This window comes from Lissotriton helveticus, chromosome 8 (genome assembly GCF_964261635.1).
Source record: "Lissotriton helveticus chromosome 8, aLisHel1.1, whole genome shotgun sequence".
NCBI lineage: Eukaryota > Metazoa > Chordata > Amphibia > Caudata > Salamandridae > Lissotriton > Lissotriton helveticus.
In genome coordinates, this window is record NC_136069.1 from 618752900 (window position 1) to 618772992 (window position 20093).

The window sequence follows — 20093 nt, forward strand, 5'->3', positions numbered from 1 at the left end:
TATAGTGCCAACCTAACTAAATGGAAGCAGAGCACTGTACGTGGGCAAGTGTAAAGTCAATGACTTATATGAGAGGAAGCTGGGCTGTGGACAGTTACACTGTGATGTAGTCTTCTTTAACCCCTTCGACGCTCATGACGAGCTCAGCTCGTCATGTAAAGTGGTTTTTTGAATTTTCCAGCGCACAGCGGGAAAATGCACCGCATGGGTGCGGTTAAAGAGGTGATACTTCAATTCTTTGCTAAACTGGAGCAGATTTGGGGGAGTCCTGATAAGTAAGAGGATGTTGTTCCAGATCCTGGGTGGATAAATGGGAAAGGCCTGTTGTCTTATTTTCACACTTCTTAGTCTGTAGTGAGATGGGAGTCCAGGCAGCGGGTGTGCCGAGAACCACTAGAGATCATCTGCCAGATAAGCAGGGGTGCCATTTGGGCCTGCTGTGTATATGAAGCAGTTGGTTTTGAAGATGGTACGGGCCAGCAAATGGAACCAATTAAGTTACATCAGGATGGGGGTGATGTGAAATTTCTTCAAGCTAAATATTTTTCAACATCTAATGGAAAAGCCATCACTTTCAACTGTTACATACTGAAATGGGACATAAATGCTTTGGCTGAACCCAATACTTCTCAAACATAAATGTGTACCTCTGTGGAGGCTCTATAAATGCCACACAATGAAACTGTTTTTAAACACTTTACTGTATAGAAGACGAGAAAATATAACAAGCATTGGCATAGCCAAAAGGTCTTGCCTTTGGAACCTTATAAGTGTTTAACCATGCAGCATATTATCATGGGTGATGAGCCACCAGGGATTGAAGGGCTATACAGTTACTACACACTGGGTCATTCAGTGTGATTCAGGAATACGTGCTTGCCTGGGGACAAACAAACCGTAACCACACAGAAGCAACATTTTTTAAAGTGCAATAGCATAAGCAAATCAAAAGCTGTGGGCGGGCTGTAAGCCCACAGAGTTAATAGAGCATGTCTTGAAGACAGCTTATGCGTGCTGCCTAGGTTCAACCTAAAAAAAGAACACAAATGTCCATTCTCAGTGAAATGTTTTACAATTCTCTGGTAAAATACGATTTTTGGAACATGATGGACAATGGTGAAAAATATGTTTAAGGCAATTTATAAAGAATAGTATTGTATTTTGATGCGTGATTCGTTATAGATGTGATCCTTATCTGATTATTTCAGGATGAACACAGTAGAAAAGAACGTGGGCGTATTAAAAAATCATCGCAATGATAGAGAAGAAACTACATGTGCATTACCATTATGCTCACTATCAAGCAGCATAGAATCCTAAGAAAGCTATTGCTCTATGTGCATGCAAAGTGAGACAAAATCTAAGGGTCTTTGAGAACGGTTTATGAATCTCAGCTTCTGAAATATGCACAAATTAAGCAGTGATCGATTAAGTCTATTTGCTCTCCTATGAAATGGCAACGATATATATGCTTGTTTTGTGAAATAAATAGAACTACGAACACTGGTTATATTTTCAGTTTTAAATCATCAACGCCTGCAGTGTCATTCACTGTCAACAAACATTGGTGTGTACAGTCGGAAGGACAACTGTAAATAATCTGGAGGCCATCATACCACATTGGATTGTTTGTACATTCCATGTTCATTGCGGTCTTACAATGCATAAAATTAACATCAATGCGGAAACACATAAATGAGAAGATGAACAAAAATACTAAATGCCAAATAAAGACTACACAAGTCTGATTACAATGTACATGCAGAGAACCTACATTAATTTTGTGAACTCAAAGATCCAAACAAATGATGCTTGTAGGAAGCTGGCACCGTGTATACTATACCAAAAAGAGGTATAGAGTGCATAGAGTCCAGTGAGTACCCAAAGATACTGCAGAGGATAAAGGAGGTAATACCCTACTCTCAATTTAGTAGTAGCTGGGCTGACCAGTTAGGCTTATCAGAGGGTAGTGTGAATGCATTTGGTGTAGGTATTCATACAAGGCAGGAATACACACTCAATGACTGACTTCATGCCAAAGGTTTTAGAAAAATATTACTTTTGTTACTTTTATTTCTAGGAACAAAGTTTAACTCAGTTACAGGTAAGCAGACTTATTCAATACTATCAATTATTGGCAATAGGTTTTGTATACTATCAACAATACTTTGCATGTGCATGAAATGCTTTTCAATACAGAAAGATACTTTGTATGCAGGATCATACTTGGTACAATACAGTGAAAGACAAATGCAACCCTATGGGACTAGGACAGGTGAGTAATTTACAGGTAAGTAAGCGGTTCTCAGGTTCAGTCTCCGGGGATTTTGGCAAACACTGGGTTTGACCAAAGTAGGTACTGCACCAGCAGTGGCACTGGGGCGGCCTAGTGTAGATGTCACTGGGCCCAATGTTATCCTATGGAGGCTGAGGGCACCTCGAAGAGGCACTGGTTACAGGTAAGTACCTGCGGTTCAAGGACACATGCCCTGGGGGTTAAGATCAGTTCTGGAGGGGCCACCCAAGAGCACGGACACTGCACCACCAGCGGCTCAGGGGCAGAGTGCAAAGGTGGCGTCAGAGGGGACCCCGTTAAAATCTATGGAGATCCTGAGTTGGGGAAAACGGCTGCAGGCTTGGTTCTGGAGGTATTCAACGACTGGAGAGTAAGTTGGATAGTAGGGAGATGCCGGGACACCGCCGGTTGGGCACACCAAGGCCGAGGGGTTGCGGGTGCAGGGGTGTTTTCCAACGTCCCGTTTCTCACCAGATCTGGTTGGGGGGACCCTTCAGGTTCAGGCTGCAGGCGTCGAGGGGGAGATCAGGAGAGGTCGTCCAATGCTGGATCCCGGGACAGGATTGCCAGGGAGGCTTCACTGGGTTGGTCGTAGGTGTCGGGTGCAGAGTGGTGCAAGTGTCACGGATCCTGCCTCCATCCGGAGTCCTTGTGTTGGTTTCTTGGCTGGACAAATCCAGTGACCACGGAAGACCAGATTCTTTGTCATAGATTCCACAGGGCCTCCTGGGTTCTTGAGGCCATGCCTGCCTCCTGAAACGAAGTCACTGGAGGAGGAGACAGGCCAGAAAGGCTGGGGACAAGTCAATTGTCTTCTCCACTGCTCCACGGCTCTTCGGTCCTTCTTAGCTCATCGAATCTGAGGGCGTTACTGAGGTCAGGGGCAGTAGCCAATGCCTACTGTCCCCTAGGGTGACTACACCCTTTGGCTACCCCCTCACTTAGGGGAGAGGGGCACATCTCTGTTCCTATGGAGCCTAATTCTGCAATTCAAAATGGAGAATTTTTAAGAGAGGGTTTCAACTCAGCTCTCGGCGACTCTAGGGGTGTGCCAGGCTACGGTGGACACGCCTACTCTAGTTACTAATTGTCTCTAATAGTTGGAGATGCCCAAATCAGCACATCACAAGCTGAGAGCCGTTGAGGCTCACCGCCAAGTGTTCTTGTACCTGTCAGGGGGAAGTGTGAAGCAGATTTTGTTTCTCACCTCCGAGAGCACAAAGGCTCTAACACCATGAGGTGTAAAAGAAATTAGAGGGACCCCTTTGACCAGGCCAGGGGAATAGGGTACTCTTGACAAGTAGAAGTGATAATCCCTTGGTGGAAATATGTACTAGTACTGGGTCTCAAGAACGTGGACATAAGCCACAGACGATACCTCGCAGGAGCTTGCAGCCACCTGAACTCTAATTATTACAGGGGAAACTTGACCTTAATAGGCGAAAATGGAAAACAAACATTATACCTGAACTCCAAAGAAGGGAAGCACGTTCTCCTTTTTATCAGAGAGCCACTTACTGGGCCAGAATCTACATTCGTCTCGGGGGCAGATATAGTGACGCCTTCACATTATTTTACTCCGAATAGAAGAGGCCATCTCTACCCACGGCAATCTGGTTTAAATAAACTGTAAAGTGAGGCCAGATTTTTATCATAGTGCAAGATATTACAAGAGCCATGAATACATCTTCTCGTCTACTGTAGATCAATCAAAGAATGGTTGAACCACAATCATTATAGGAAACAGGAAATATTGACCCCAACTACTCATGAAGTATATGCTCAGGGTTGCGGGAGCAGCCATAAACTCTATTGAGAGATCCAAATTAAAGATTTTAATGTGAAACACCTTAATATAACACTCCAAGGGGAAAACGCCCTACATAGGAGTTAACATAAGGAATCCAACTATTGCCTGTATCAGACCCTCTGGATCAAAGGTCAATAACATGCCCAGCATATTAAGCGAGTGGAGGTGGCAGTAAAATGAAATAAGGATCGTGCTCAAAGGCAACCATACAGTGCCACTAAAGAGAGACTTCTATTTGTCTTGATAAATATGGGATATCAATAGGACAATCTAAACGAGTCAACGCTTCTTTCAACACAATCCGTGGGAATAGCTTATCCTATACATAAAATGAATATGCTACTTACCAGTATGCATCTGTTCTTGGCATGTAGGGCTGCTGACATTCATATCTATAGCATAGATCGCCGCCTAGTGTTGGGTCCGGATGATTGCACATTGTTGTCCTGGAAGAGTCTTCGAAGTATCACAAGATAGGTGGCTCCTCCCCTGGACTACAGTGCGCATGGGCATCGACTCCATCCCCAGATTGTTTTTAGCCATTGTGGCGAAGATGGAGTGTAACAGTGTGAGCGGTGACCATGCTAAGAGTAAGTTTGAATTCTGCAGCCGCTACAGGCGCCGGGGAGGAGGGCGGCGATATGAATGTCAGCAGCCCTACATGCCAAGAACAGATGCATACTGGTAAGTAGCATATTCAGTTCGAGGCAGGTGGGCTGCTGAATTCATATCTATAGCATAGAATATATAGCAGTCCCTCCATTAACGGTGGCCGCCTGTGCCAGCTGCAGACGTTTGAAAAAGTGTCTTAAGAACAGCCTGCCCTACAGCTGCTTGGAGTGCACATCTACACAGTCGTGTTTAGTAAATGTGTGTGGTGTAGACCATGTGGCTGCTCTACAAATGTCTTCCAAAGGGATATTACCAAGGAAAGCCATGGAGGCCCCCAACTTGCGGGTGGAGTGGGCTCTGGGGGGGGACCGTTAAAGTGCGCTTAGCCTTGTGATAGCAAATTTGAATACACTTAACGATCCACCTGGCTATACCTGCTTTGGAAATGGGGTTGCCTTTGTGCTGGGCCGAAAAGGCAACAAAGAGTTGTTGTGTCTTCCTAAAATCCTTGGTCCTATCGATGTAGTACATCAAAGCTCGTTTGACGTCAAGAGTGTGGAGCATTCTTTCGGCTACTGTCTCTGGGTTTTGTAAGAACGCGGGCAGTTCAATGGTCTGATTGACATGGAACTGTGAAACCACCTTAGGAAGAAATTTAGGGTTAGTGCGCAGCACCACCCTGTTCGAGTGAATTTGTATGAATGGCTCTTGGACAGTGAGCGCCTGGAGCTCACTAACACGTCGCAGAGACGTAATGGCTATTAGAAAAGCCACTTTCCATGTTAAAAACTGAACCTCGCATGAATGCAGAGGCTCAAAAGGTGGGCCCCCACCCTAGGCAACATGATCGCCAAAAGGGACATAGCCCAATTGTGGGGGTCCCAGAGGGCACCCTCGGCATCGGCATGGATGGAATGCATGGATTGGTGTATGTTTAGGGAGAAAACGGTGTATACTGCCCGTGGTAGTCCTAGGAAATGGGGTAAGGTGTGGGGTCGGTGGAATGCGTATCGAGGAGAGATTCGTACCCCCCCCCTCCGTAGATTCCGTTGCTACCCCTCTGTCTCCGTGACCTCGCTTTCCATGCATCCTTCTCCTATACCACACAGTCTGCTTGTCCAATCTTGGCCCTTCTTTCCACCCCCTTAGGACTTATCCTTCTTTAGACCAGCCTTCTTGGCTGGCTTTCCCCCCCCCTGCTGGTGGAGATGGTCACTTCGACAACAATCTTACCTCGGACTTTGTTTCTGTGTTGTTTTGTTTAAAACATAAAATGTGAAACCTTTTTATTATCCCCTTACAGCCGCCAACCCTGTTTATTGACGTGTACACATTGCGATTGATCCCAGGGGTTGATGGGCCTTGTACTGTTTTCGACTGTGTTGCGGATTATTACTGACCGGCCCTGGGGGTTGTAGGTCTGTATTTGTATGACTTTTCTGATAATAAAGGTTTTAAAAAAAAAAAAAAAAAAAAAAGGTGGGCCCATCAGCCTGGTGAGGACCACATTAAGGTTCCATACAGGAGCTGGCGGGGTCCTGGGAGGGATGACCCGTTTCAGTCCTTCTAGGAAGGCTTTAATGGGGCAGGCACTCTAAAAACGGAGAGATGCTGCCTGTTTTGGAGATAAGCTGCTATGGCGGATAAGTGTATCCGAATGGAAGCATACGCCAGCTTGCATTTGTAAAGATGTAACAAATAACAGATGATGTTGTGAGTGGATGCATCTAGCGGGTTGATGTTGTGTTCTGTACAGTAAATGACAAACCGCTTCCATTTTGCTGCATAGCAAGCTCTGGTGGTGGGCTTTCTTGCCTCCCGTATGATATCCATGCAGTCGGGAGGCAAGTTAAGGTAGCCAAATTCTAAGACTTCAGGAGCCAGATCGCCAGGTTGAGCTGTTGCGGGTCTGGGTGCTGAATGTCGCCATGGCTCTGCGTCAAAAGTCTGGGCGTGAGGTGCAGCCTTTGATGCGGTACCACGGAGAGTTCTAGAAACGTGGTGTACCATGGTTGGCGTGCCCACGTTGGAGCAACCAGGATGAGTGTCAGAGTGTTGCTTTAGCTTTCGTGCCACCAGCGGTATGAGAGGTGCTGGGGGAAAAGCGTACACAAATCTGCCTGACCAGTTCATCCATATCGCATTGCCCTGCGACTGTGGGTGAGGGAACCTGGCGGCAAAGTGTTGGCATTTTCCGTTTTCCCTTGTGGCAAAAAGGTCTATCTCTGTATGACCCCACTGCTGGAAGTACGGGTGGAGTACTGATGGATGTATCTCCCACTCGTGCATTTGGTGGCTGTACCTGCTGAGCAGATCCGCCATCTGATTGTCCTTGCCCGGGAGGTGTTCCGCCATGAGGAAGGTGTTTCTCTGAATGGCCCACTTCCACATGCTCTGAGCCAGATGAGACAACTGTGAAGAGTGTGTACCTCCCTGCTTCTGAATGTAGTACATGACTGTCATGTTGTCCGTCCGGATCAACACGACTTTGTTGCACAGATGTACTTTGAATGCCTTCATCGCCATGAAGATTGCCATCAGCTCTAGGTGGTTGATGTGCATATTCTTGTGCTGCGTAGTCCATAGTCCCTGCACTGTGTAGTGGAGTACATGAGCTCCCCAACCCTGGAGAGATGCGTCCGTTGTCAGGATAAGTTGTGGCACAGGCTCCTGGAACGGTCGGCCCTTGCAAAGGTTGTGTGGATTCCACCAATGCAGAGAGTTGTATGCCCGACCGGTCACCAACACTAGGTCCTTTAACTGTCCGTGAGCCTGATTCCACTGACGTGCCAAGCACTCTTGAAGCGGACGCATATGTAGACTCGCGTGCGGGACTATGAAGATGCAGGAGGCCATCATGCCTATCAACTGCATGAACACTCTTGCTGAAAGCGAGTGTCGCGGTCTGAACTTCTGGATGAACGACTGAATGCTGTTGATCCTGACAGAATTCGGCTGAGCCGTGGCCGCCAGAGTATCTATCGTCGCGCCCAGATACTGCCGCACATGGGCTGGCTGAAGGTGCGATTTGGGATAATTTAGTGAGAATCCCAGACTGTGAAGAAGGTGAATGGTGTGGGACATGTTGGCGGCGCACAGCTGGGCCGACTTTGCTTGGACAAGCCAGTCGTCCAGATAAGGGTAAACGTGAACGTTCTGCCTCCTGAGGTGCGCAGCCACTGTCGCCAGGCATTTTGTGAACACCCAGGGCGCCGTGGTCACTCCGAAAAGTAGGACCTTGAACTGATAATGCCAACCCTGAATGGTGAATCTGAGGTATTTTCTGTGTGATGGATGTAGTGGAATGTGAAAGTATGCATCCTTGAGATCTAAGGTTGCGAGGAAGTCTCCCTGGTTGAGCAACGGAAGAACTTGCTGCAGCGTCAGCATGTGAAAGTGTTCTGAGAGAATATACTGGTTTAGGGGTCTGAGGTCCAGAATGGGTCTGAGGGACCCGTCCTTCTTCGGGATTAAGAAGTACAGGGAGTACACTCCTGTGCCTTCTTCTTCCACCGGCACGAGCTCGATTGCCCCTTTTTGCAGCATGACAAGTACCTCCTGCTGCAATAAGTGCAAATGCTCTGTGGACATATGACGGTGTTTTGGTGGCATGTTGGGTGGAGTGGATGTTAACTCCAGACAATAACCGAACTGGATAAATTTCCTGACCCACCTGTCTGTGGTGCTGGATTTCCAGTCTGGCAGGAACTGCTGGAGTCTCCCCCCGACAGGTGTTGTGTGGTCGGGGGACAGTGGCAGGGCGTCACTGTTTGGTGGTGGCAGAGGAACGGGAGTGGTTATTTCCACGGCCTCTGCCCTTGGCACTGTTGCCCCGATAGCCGCCTCTACTCTGCTTGGTGTAAGAGGACTGCGCCCCACCTTTAGTGTATTGCATTTGCTGGGACATCTGGCCTCTGGAAACACCTCTATTGCCTGAGCGACGAAAAGTACTGCCCCGAAACTGTTGGGACTGGAGAGCTCCCATGGACTTTGCAGTCTCGGTATCCTTCTTTATTTTTTCCAGTGTGGTATCCACCTCAGGACCAAACAACCTATCAGGGTTGACCGGCTGATTGAGGATGGTGGTTTGTATCTCTGGCTTGAAACCGGAGATTCTGAGCCATGCCTGACGTCTCAATATCACACTGGTGTTAATGGCCCTGGCTGCGGTGTCCGCCACGTCCAGTGCACATTTAATAGAAGCGTTGGAGAAGAGCTTCCCTTCCTGAATGAGCATTTCCCCCGCCTCTTTATACTGATCGGGTAGATGTTGTAACAGGGTCTCTAGTGTGTCATAGTGCGCCCTGTCATATCTGGCCAAGAGTGCCTGAGTGTTTGAGATACGCCAGATATTGGCTGCTTGAGCCGCCACCCTCTTCCCTGATGCCTCCAGCACTTTAGATTCCTTGTCTGGGGGAGGAGCATCACCAGTGGTTTGCTAATTCGCCCTCTTCCGGGCATTAGAAACGACCAGAGAGTCCAATGGCAACTGGCCCTTGAATGTAGGTAGGGTCGCCAGGTGCCGGCTTATATTTTTTTTCAATTCTAGGGTTGACCACCCTGGCACGTGTGGGTTCTTTAAAGATGTCTGCAGCATGTTTGAGAACCCCTTTCAACATTGGGAGAGTTTTGACAGTCTTTTCTGCTGTGGAAAAGGTATCAAAAAGGAAGTCCACGTCAACAGGGTCAGCGTGCAGCTGGACGTCGTGGTTTTTAGCCGCCCTCTCAATGAGAGCATTAAATGCCGCAGAATCCTCAGTAGGAGAGGTTTTGACATTGTACACCTGAGTGTCCGGGGCAGTTTGCGGATCCCCTGGGTCCCCTGCATCTGCCCAAGAGTCCTGGTGATCCTCAGGATCAGTGTTGGCAGGAAAGTTATACTCTTCGTCATCACCTTCCCCAGCCTCCACATCTGAATAAGTGGGTGAGGGTGTAGCAACTCTTGGAGTCTGTGGAGCAAGTGGCTCAACCAGAACCGGGGAATCCGTAGAAGGCTTCTTGCGCTTCAAAGGAATCGTGTAGAACTCCATAGGCTGCGTCACCGTGATCTTTCTCTTGTAGAGGGTAAGTTTACCGGTGTCGGTGTCGATAAAGTGTTCCGACTGCTCCTCCATCAAGGGTTGTCGATGCTTCAAGCTCCCAAGCTGTGGAGAAGGTTTCGACCCTGCAGACCCTTGTACGGGCGCGTTGGTGACCGACCTTGGTGCGAAGGCCTTCGGTGCCACCTTCGGCGGCAACGTAAACAGGAGTGGCGTCGAAGACTTTGTCGTTTTGGCAGCCTGCTGCGGGGTGGAAGCATCCTTCGGATCGACCGCGGAAGCCTTGTTCCTGATGCGTTGCAGTGAGTCCGACACCTGCTTCGTAAAGGAAGCGGACGGTTTCGTCGACCCGACAGACGTCCTCGGTCCACCAGCGTGTGAAGACTCGAGCGTCGATGTCTTGGTCTTCTCCGGCCGAGGTACAGGAGCAGCTTTCTTAGGTGCGCCGTGTCCTCCTTCCGCGCCGACGGCCTTTGGCGCCGACGACTTCGGGTCGGCGGCCTTGACTCCCGGGGTTGGTGCCCCAGTCTTCGGCTCGACGCCCTTGTTCGATTTTGGATCGACGCCCTTGACCGACTTTGGCTCGACGCCTTTGGTCGACTTCACCTGGTCGACAGCCTTCTTCCGCTTCGGCTGCCTCGACATATCGGAAGACGAGGAGGCGGCCAGAGGGACAGACGTCTTCTGTTTCGTTGGCGTCTCCATCACTTTCGGTTTCGTCGACACCGAGGGTTTCACTTTCGGTTTCGTTTTGACCACCGGCAGCTCCGCAGAAGTGTCCGTAGCCGGGCCCGTAGGCGAGGCCGCGGATTTGGGTGCAAGGTCTTGGGTAAGGCCGTGTGGCGATCCCGCGACCTGAGCCTTAGTGATTGTTCGAACGGGGCATAGCTCTTCGCCTGAGCTATCTTCCATGGCCCCATAGGCCTCATTGTCGTCTCCTACCTCGTCGACGACTTCTTCTGCATCGAGCGCTTAGACGTCCGCGTCGTAGTCGATCTCTTCCGCAGGAGGTGAAATCTGCAGATGAACTTCTTGTTCGTCTGCTTCTTCTCTCTCGAAGATGTCCACCGGTGCCGGGGCCGACTGCTGGGCCTCCAGGCGTGCCACGCGCCGAAGTCGAATCATCTTCTTCGATCGAAACCGGGAACAAGCCATACAGTTGGCTTCATCGTGGTCTGGCGACAGGCACTTGTTGCACACTGGGTGGACGTCGATGTGGGGATACTTCGATCCACACACGGGACATTTCTTTGAACGGGCTCCGTTCCATGATGTGTCGTTGAAAGCCTTGTTGCGTCGACTGGGCCTCGAGCACCAAAGAGTCACGCGACTCCTCGGGATGTCCGACTCGGGAACTGAGCCGGAACAGAGTTGGGCACCGAGTGCAAAAACAATACCGACGGTATAGGAAAAGGCCTTCAGGCCTTAAGAAAAGTCTATCGATTCCGAACTGGAGATAACGAATATACATCCGAACCCAATGGCGGAAAAAAACAATCTGGGGATGGAGTCGATGCCCATGCGCACTGTAGTCCAGGGGAGGAGCCACCTATCTCGTGATACTTCGAAGACTCTTCCAGGACAACAATGTGCAATCATCCGGACCCAACACTAGGCGGCGATCTATGCTATAGATATGAATTCAGCAGCCCACATGCCTCGAACATAATACATTCTATCAAGGATTTGAAATTGAATTTCAGACCGGATGTGTTTATAAATGACAAAATGTATTGTCTATATTTGCCTCTCTGTTGAATGTTTGTTGGCAGACACTAGGTATCAAAAGTCTCTGTAATTACTCCTACGTTGAATTATTGTGTTGTTCTTTTTATGTATGCAACAAAGTATTTTTATAGTATATGAATTAGATGTCATTTTCAGCATAATTAGTTTTACAGTATTTAACTATATCAAATGACTATTTTTAATAAAGCAATTTATCTTTTAATATATATTTCAGAGTTGTGTAGGAGTATTTTTAACCTAGCATATGGGCCACAAATGTTTGCGCTGGGAATCTTGAGACCCAGTAATAGTACATATTTCCACCAAGGGATTTTCACTTCTACTTCTAACCCCATGAGGTCAGACCCTGGTTGCTGGCTAGCGGGGACCAGTCAGCCAACACACTAGAAGTTGGTAATTTTTCAGAGGGCATCTCGAAGATGCCATCTGAGTTAATTTTATAATAAATCCAACACTGGCATCAGTGTGGGTTTATTATGCTGAGAAGTTTGGTACCAAACTTCTCAGTTTTTCAGTAACGCCATCATGGAGCTGTGGAGCTTGTGTTGACAAACTCCCAGCCCATGTACTCAAACTGGCTTCACTGCATTTACAATGTCTGTGAATGGCACAGACACTGTAGGGGGCATACTGCTCATGAAGCTATGCCATCAGCTGTGGTGTGGTGCACCCTGCCTTAGGGCTGTGAGACCTGCCAGAGGGGTGACTTGCCAATGCCATAGGCAGGGGTGGTGGGCCTGGCACACAGGGATGAGCGTCATGTCGACTCTTCGGTTTGGACTGCACCAAAATACGCAGACTGCAATGGCAGTGTGTGTTGTGTTAAGATGAGGTGTCTCCGAGGGTGGAATAACGCATGCCGCAGCCCTCAAAGTCCATCTCTGGTCACAATGCCCTTGATACCAGGGGTATCTTTTACAAGGGACTTACATGTGGCCCAAAGGTATGCCAATTGTGGAAAAAAGGTACAGTTTTGGGAAAGAATCTAGGTGCTGGGCCTTGCTCACACTCAGTCAAGTCAGCATCAGTTATCTGGCAAGAAATTAGGGGGTAACCATGCAAAAAGAGACACTTTCCTACACTGCTGTCATACACGCACCAGCCTCTGAGGGCCGCGGATCACAGTAGAAGCAAAGAGCAGTACGTTTTCAGAGGTGCACTTGAAATATATGGTTGGAGATCTCAAATTTATATTTGTATCACACAGAAACATGTTGATATGGGAGTTTCGAAACACACAATGGACACTCTGCAGTAGCCACAACTCTCCCAGTGCGAATGGACTGCTGTTACTGACCAGATGCCCTGGCATTATGTTTGTAATGTTCAGCCTGGCAATGGTCAGTAGCTTTACAGTAAATTATGCAACACTGGGACAATAAATGTAAAACCAAACTGGGCAAAGTAAAACCAATCGAAATGGTTGTGCATCCTGGGACAACGGCTGAGGTGCATGTCACGGATGAATGTAGTCAGCTTAACTTCCTGTGGTACTGAAGGCTCGTTTTGGGAAAAAAGTAGACAAATGCACAAAACAAGCCCAGACACCAAAGTAACTTTCTGGAAAGTGGACAAGCTCATTTTTGCCCTGAAGATGAGGGATGCGGAGATGAAGACAGAGACAATAACACTGGCTGCAGCTCCATTCCAAACAAGCAGCCACTATAGCAGAACAGAGCCAATGTTTTTAGGTTTCGCCTGGCGTAGCACTGCGCAGCAGTGTCGCGCAGGCGAAATCTTATGTTTACCAGTACGGGGCTTTGTTCCGCCTCTCTCTTCCATTGGCTAGCTCCATAAATGGAGGCTAGCCATTGGAAGAGAGATCTGTCCGTAATTGTCGGACCAGATTCGTGGGCGTTCCGGCGATTTTTTCGCATCCCGCCTCTTTTAGAACATCATTGCGGCGGTGGGCGTTTTTTTTTTTTTTTGTCTCGGCATGTTTTGGTCATTTCCAACGTGTGCTTTGCAGGGGTGGGCTGCGCGATTTCACTCTCCTTGTTTGTGTATGTGTATGCCGATACAAAATCTCACAATAAATCGTATTTCTGGTAGATTGCTGGTATGTCATTACAGAGGTGTTTATGCCAGATGCAGCCTGATCGCTGTGTCAGAGGATTACTGATCCTGCAGCAAGCTCGTGCCCCCCCGGCCCAAACTCGGGGCCTGAACCCCTCGTACATTGAGGGCCGGCGCAAGAGCGGCATCAGCCCCTTCCAGGCGAGGGCGAGCCGCGCTGTGCCCGGCATATTTACACATCAGAGTTATCTCCGCCGGTTCACACAGAGCCTTGCTTTGATGTACGGCTCAGCTTGGAAGGAATTATTTTCCTAGCCCCGACCTTTGACCTTTCCTTGGCGTGCCTAAAAGGCAGCTGGCTGGCGCGGTCAGCGGAGTTGTGTTGTTAGAGCCAAGGGCGGTAATGTTACATTTTTGAACCGTGTCTGACTCAGGGTTGGCGTGGAATGTGCACATGGCGTGATGACCTCCGACGGTGCCCCTTTCGCTACAGTAACCGGGCCGAACACGGAAACACCACCAATGGAAGTGTATTCATATTGTTTGCATTAAACGACGCATTCGGACTTCTTGCTCTCATGGGGAGTACTTTATGGTGTTGGTAGTTGATGGCTCTGAGGCAGATTTTAAGACTAGAGGGCCACGCTGGGTGATCACAGCCCGCCTTGTATTCTAAGTAAGGGCTTTGAGCATTAGTCTGTCTTCTATTGAGATGGCTGGCGTCTGTCCTGGGGGGTGGTGACATCACACGGGGCTCGGCCAGGTACTGCAGCAGCAGCATGTCTGTGTGCAGAGCGTGGCTCCGAGTAAACTACTTAAGGATTTACACTCACTGCTTAAAGAGGAGGAAAGCCAACAGGGCCTGATGAGCACACCTTGGCCCGTGCCTGCCCTGGGCTGTGTTGACTGGAGGCTCTGTGTAAATCACTGCGAATCCCCGCGAGAGGCAGATTGGGGGGGTCCTGTTGACCCCCGTGCCGTGGGCGGAGGGCCCTTTTAATGGGAAGCCATTAAGCGCAAACACAGCTGCGCGGGCGAGCGGCCGCTCACAGAAGGCCTCGATGTTTGGCTCTAGCCGGCACCCGTCATTGTTAAAGAGGTTATTTGGAGCTGTCACCCCTTCCCGAAATGGAACACCGCGGTAATAAAATGTCTGTAGTCTACTTCTAATTGGATTTGGATCGGCATGAATAGAATTGTAAACGTTTTCAGCGTCCTGGCGTAGAGACAATGTACTCTACATATAGTAGATAATGCGTCCCCGAATGCACATGCAAATCTATCAGAAAATAAAACCAGCTAGAACTACTTAACAAACATGGCGGTGCCCCGCCCCCCCTCAGCAGAAGCTTTAATGCTCACTTCTTGCTGAGGGTATGGTATAGGGGGCTGTACCCCGTCTCCGTTGTGCGACTGCTCGGCATTCCACGGTGGTAATCTGCTCTACACTTCAAAAGGTCTGCCTTACACCACATTGTGAGGACCTGTACGCTGTGCTTGCTTCCCTGCCCCCTCGCTGTGCGTCCAAACATGGGCCTGTGGTGTTCCTGGATCCAAAGCACAGTGGTATGCAGTAGTGTACGAGGTTGTTATTCCTCCACTATTGTTGTACGCCGTCTTCTTCCCAGTTCAGTGGTATTTGTCCCTCGCAGTTACAATTGCAGCCTCTCTCGTGTAGTCAGGGTATAATGTTTCTACTTCTGAGGTTTCATTTAGCTATTTAAGGTATTCTGGGAGTTGTCTTCGTTTGAGTGGCAAGCCGGATACTAATGGTTTGTTCAGAATAGCCAAGCACTGGAAATATGGCTGTGCTTGCTTCCCTGACCCCTGGCTGTGCTTGCTTCCCTGCCCGTGCTTGCTTCCCTGCCCCCTGGCTGTGTGTGCTTCCTTGCCCCCTGGCTGTGCTTACTCCCCCGCCCCCTGGCTGTGCTTGCTCCCCCGCCCCCTGGCTGTGCTTGCTCCCCCGCCCCCTGGCTGTGCTTGATCCCCCGCCCCCTGGCTGCGCTTGATCCCCCGCCACCTGGCTGCGCTTGATCCCCTGCCACCTGGCTGTGCTTGCTTCCCTGCCACCTGGCTGTGCTTGCTTCCCTGCCCCCTCGCTGTGCTTGCTTCCCTGCCCCCTCGCTGTGCTTGCTTCCCTGCCCCCTCGCAGTGCTTGCTTCCTTGCCCCCTCGCTGTGCTTGCTCTTCTGGGTGGGTGTGTGTGGCTCTGGGTGGGTGTGTGTGGCTCTGGGTGGGTGTGTGTGTGTGGCTATGGGTGGGTGTGTGTGTGTGGCTCTGGGTGGGTGGGTGTGTGTGGCTCTGGGTGGGTGTGTGTGGCTCTGGGTGGGTGTGTGTGGCTCTGGGTGGGTGTGTGTGGCTCTGGGTGGGTGTGTGTGGCTCTGGGTGGGTGTGTGTGGCTCTGGGTGGGTGTGTGTGGCTCTGGGTGGGTGTGTGTGGCTCTGGGTGGGTGTGTGTGGCTCTGGGTGGGTGTGTATGGCTCTGGGTGTGTGTGTGTGTCTGTGGGTGTGTGTGTGTGTGTGTGTGTGTGTCTGTGGGTGTGTGTGTGTGGCTCTGGGTGTGTGTGTGGCTCTGGGTGTGTGTGTGTGTGGCTCTGGGTGTGTGTGTGGCTCTGGGTGTGTGTGTGGCTCTGGGTGTGTGTGTGGCTCTGGGTGTGTGTGTGTGTGGCTCTGGGTGTGTGTGTGTGTGGCTCTGGGTGTGTGTGTGTGTGGCTCTGGGTGTGTGTGTGGCTCTGGGTGTGTGTGTGGCTCTGGGTTTGTGTGTGTGTGTGTGGCTCTGGGGGGGTGTGTGTGTGTGGCTGTGCGTGTGTGTGGCTCTGGGTGTGTGTGTGTGTGTGGCTCTGGGTGTGTGTGTGTGTGTGTGGCTCTGGGTGGGTGTGTGTGTGGCTCTGGGTGTGTGTGTGTGTGAGGCTCTGGGTGTGTGTGTGTGTGGCTCTGGGTGTGTGTGTGTGTGTGTGTGGCTGGCTCTGGGTGTGTGTGGCTGGCTCTGGGTGTGTGTGTGTGGCTCTGGGTGTGTGTGTGTGTGTGTGGCTCTGGGTGTGTGTGTGTGATAGTAATTGCTGTCTGCTGAGCTCGTCCGTAGGGTACAATAGGTCTCACATTTGCGAGAGATTAAGCTATTGGCAATGTAAATGACAATGCCATTTATTTATCTGTTTTCAAAACCAACACATAAATACAATTTTTTTCATTTACAACGCCAATAGCTCTAACTTTTCCAAAGGCGAAACCGTTGCATTGTAAATGCTTGTTTTTTAATGCAGCCGCGGGGAGAAGCCTTCCCCTGCCACATATGGCCTCTTCAAAAGTTATTTTTGTGTGACGTCCGTGAAAATGGACAGATGTAACTGTATGTACAAGCTTCATACAATGTTCAGATTTTTAATAATGGGCTTTTAGAAATGATGCTTATGTATTAAAGTAGCAAAGGCAATTACAACTATTTCCAGTTTAGTACTATTATATAGCTACCTCGATTGTAAATAAACCTGCACCACCTGCTACAGCAGGGAGAGGGGTTCCTCAGCATTGTGCATGCTGCAGGAGAGGAATGAGCCTGACAATCCGGTGTTGGGGAGCACGTTTGAAGCAGCCATAGTCCGAGGAGAGGCAGCGAACAGCACTATCAGGGGGCCCAAGACAGCAGGGGGAGGAGACCCCAGACATTTGCAAAAATAAAATACAATGGACATGAAGCAGCCGAAGTCTTTCCTATAAAATATTTTTTTTAAAAACACACACTGTTTCCCAGGATCAAACACGAAACACTAACAGCATAAGCACCTCATAAAACAGCAACACAAATATTGTGTTTTTGGAAAGATAAAGCAGTGTGAGAGGATGCAGTGTAACATACAGAGCTGCAGACTTTGGTATCGCGGAACCGGGTTCGAGTCTCGGCGTTGGCTTTCCCAGTGCCTACAAAAACATTTTGATCGGAACACATAAAATCAAACAATAGTGAATCGAAACGAAATACTGAACGGAAACAACATTACAAATGCCAATCCAGATCACAGCAATGGTTGAACTTTCGAGTGAACACGTATTGGATCGGGTGAACGCATACAGGAACAAAGGCCCACATTTAAAAAAAAAAAAAAAACACAGACAAACAAAATAAAACCTGCATTAAAATATGCAGGACCAATTCAAATAAAGAAAAAGTGCACAGAACAGACCATAAATAAACAAAAGAGATGAGGGGACATGTAACAGAGGCAGTGGCCATTGAAGTGAAAAATATACAAAAGTGGCCATTGAAGTGAAAAATATACAAACAAATGGAGAGGTACCCTGTTACACACATAGGGGATAGGGTAAGTCACTGTTACAAAAGAAAAAAAGGTCCCCTACTGGGAAGCACGTATATAGGATCTGCTCAACATCAATAGTTAACTGATGTAACCCCCTAAACTACTCACTATTTATACCACACTGAACTCATTTATTTGTAAAAATATCCAATTCTTTTTATTGTATTTATTCCTGCTACATATACAATGATTTATTAAAATCAATAACAATTTTATTTTTAAAGCAGCTTCTCTGTATCATCAATGTAAATATTCTTAAGATTATTAATCACTTTCATATGACAATGGTGGAACAATACACCTTAAGGGACATGCAATGTTACATGTGTCCGGAGATATTAAAACCCACAAAGTATAGGCGCACATAAGAATAAACAGTTACATCCAAATGCACATACAAGACATTACTGCATGCAATTTAATACTTAAAAATGTAATATTTAAAAAAGGTTGTCAAAGCGGAGTTTCGGGGGACGAAAGTCAATACACTACCTTCTTCAGGACTGTTAATTATTGACAACAATTATTGTTTGTCATTTAAATGTTCAAGTTCAGCATCTTATGCTTTGAAGATTCCTCAAAGATGGGTTGAATCCTCTAGTTGGTTCTCTTCAATGCGAACCACAGTTGTATATATAGAAGATCAAGTCTTTCCAAATAAGTCCTCAATTAAGGACAGTCACTCCCAGTCTTTTCATTTGGGTATAATCACTAAAAATTGTATTTACGCACAAATCTTCAATTATGAGGATGGGTATAATCATTAAAAGGTATCTATGTGAGCATATGTATGTAGCACAACCGCCTGATTTTTCATATATCTGGGTAGATTTGGGCTCCTTCGATATCGCGATGATCGCGTGAACAGCGTGCACTCGTCTCTGCTTCCTCATTCAAACCGATTTTTCTTTTGGAACATTAAAGTGAAAAACACACCCGCAAACTGGACAAATATCAACGTTTCACCAATGAAAAGACAGGAATTTAGAAAGGTACACGAAGGAACGAATGTAAAGCGATGTGTATGATGAAATCCCATGAGTAGATAAAGCATTTCTCATGGAGATAGTGCATGTGCTGCCTAGGCGAGACTTAAAAAGTAATATCAAATACTCTGCAGAGGTAGTATTCGAAAAAGCACAAAGTTTAATCACAGATAAACTGAGTTTTGAAACTAATTGAATCAACTATGCCATTCCAGCTGCATACAGACCTACAGGTTAAATTTCCTAAAAGAAAGAGCAACAAATACAAGCAAATTTACAATTCATAGTTGGGATTTTTATCTCACTACTTCTGGGGATTTTACAAATACTAATATTCACATTATTTTGCCTCCTGAATACATGGCAGAAGCAAGAGAAATTAGAATGCACTTACCCATCGTCCGTGGTAATGGTCGCTTGGCCATGAGAGCCACAGTCGCTGCTAGGTCCCGATACTCGAGCCCAAGCAACATACCACCAGCCTGCCTGCAGGAGCACAGGTTCATCAAACATCATTGCATATTTCTCTCTATTTGAGATCAAAAAGGAAAAAGTTACATTCTGAACAAAAGCAGATTAATGTATGTACACCAATAGAAAGCAAAAGGCATACAATAGGATTAAAGCAACAAGACGAAGAATCATAAAACATGTTTTTTACTACCTTTCCTACACATTGTGCATTTTGTAAATAAAGCCAACAAATAAAAGAAACCTTCCTTAGTGAATGTTACTTATCTTTGGTCACAATAGTTCTGGTGGATACTTAATCTTTCTGCAGATTTCTCTCCTTTAGAACATTCTTGAGGAGGTTGACTGGTCAGGAAAAACGTTTGTCCCACATATATATCTCAGCAACACCACCAAGTGGTGTCAGCTGCAAACCTCACCAGTCAGACATGACAACATCACAAGTGGTAAAAAAAGGGCACAAATCTGAACTCTAACATCTGTTTCTGATACTTTTTGCGAGTAATCAAAAGAGCATCAACAGTGACAATAGCACATAATAGATCTACATACCTTGAAGTTTTATTATAAGCGGCACAAATTCATAACCGGAGTAGGGAGGCCAGGGAAGAATCTGCAAGAAGTTTATGTAATCAGCAGAAATATTGTTACCCAAGGTAATTAGCCTTTTCTTTTATTGACTACTTCTTACTGCAGATTCTTCACCTTAAGAATGCGCCCCAAAACAAAATTGTGCAAGAGGTGGAAAAGAGTAGTGCTGATTAACAAAAGGATTCATGCAGCACAATGATGGCAAATTA

General features: G+C 47.7%; 1 protein-coding gene across 5 annotated transcripts in view; it reads right to left on the reverse strand.

Moving 5' to 3' along the window:
• The window catches only part of MYCBP2 (MYC binding protein 2), a 1909483-nt gene that overhangs the window by 1346976 nt on the left and 542414 nt on the right, over positions 1–20093 (reverse strand). For all 5 annotated transcript variants that reach the window (XM_078657470.1, XM_078657469.1, XM_078657471.1 and 2 more), the window contains one exon: positions 19217–19351. In XM_078657470.1, coding sequence (XP_078513596.1) covers positions 19217–19351 — 135 coding nt within the window. The remainder of the gene's footprint in view (positions 1–19216; positions 19352–20093) is intronic.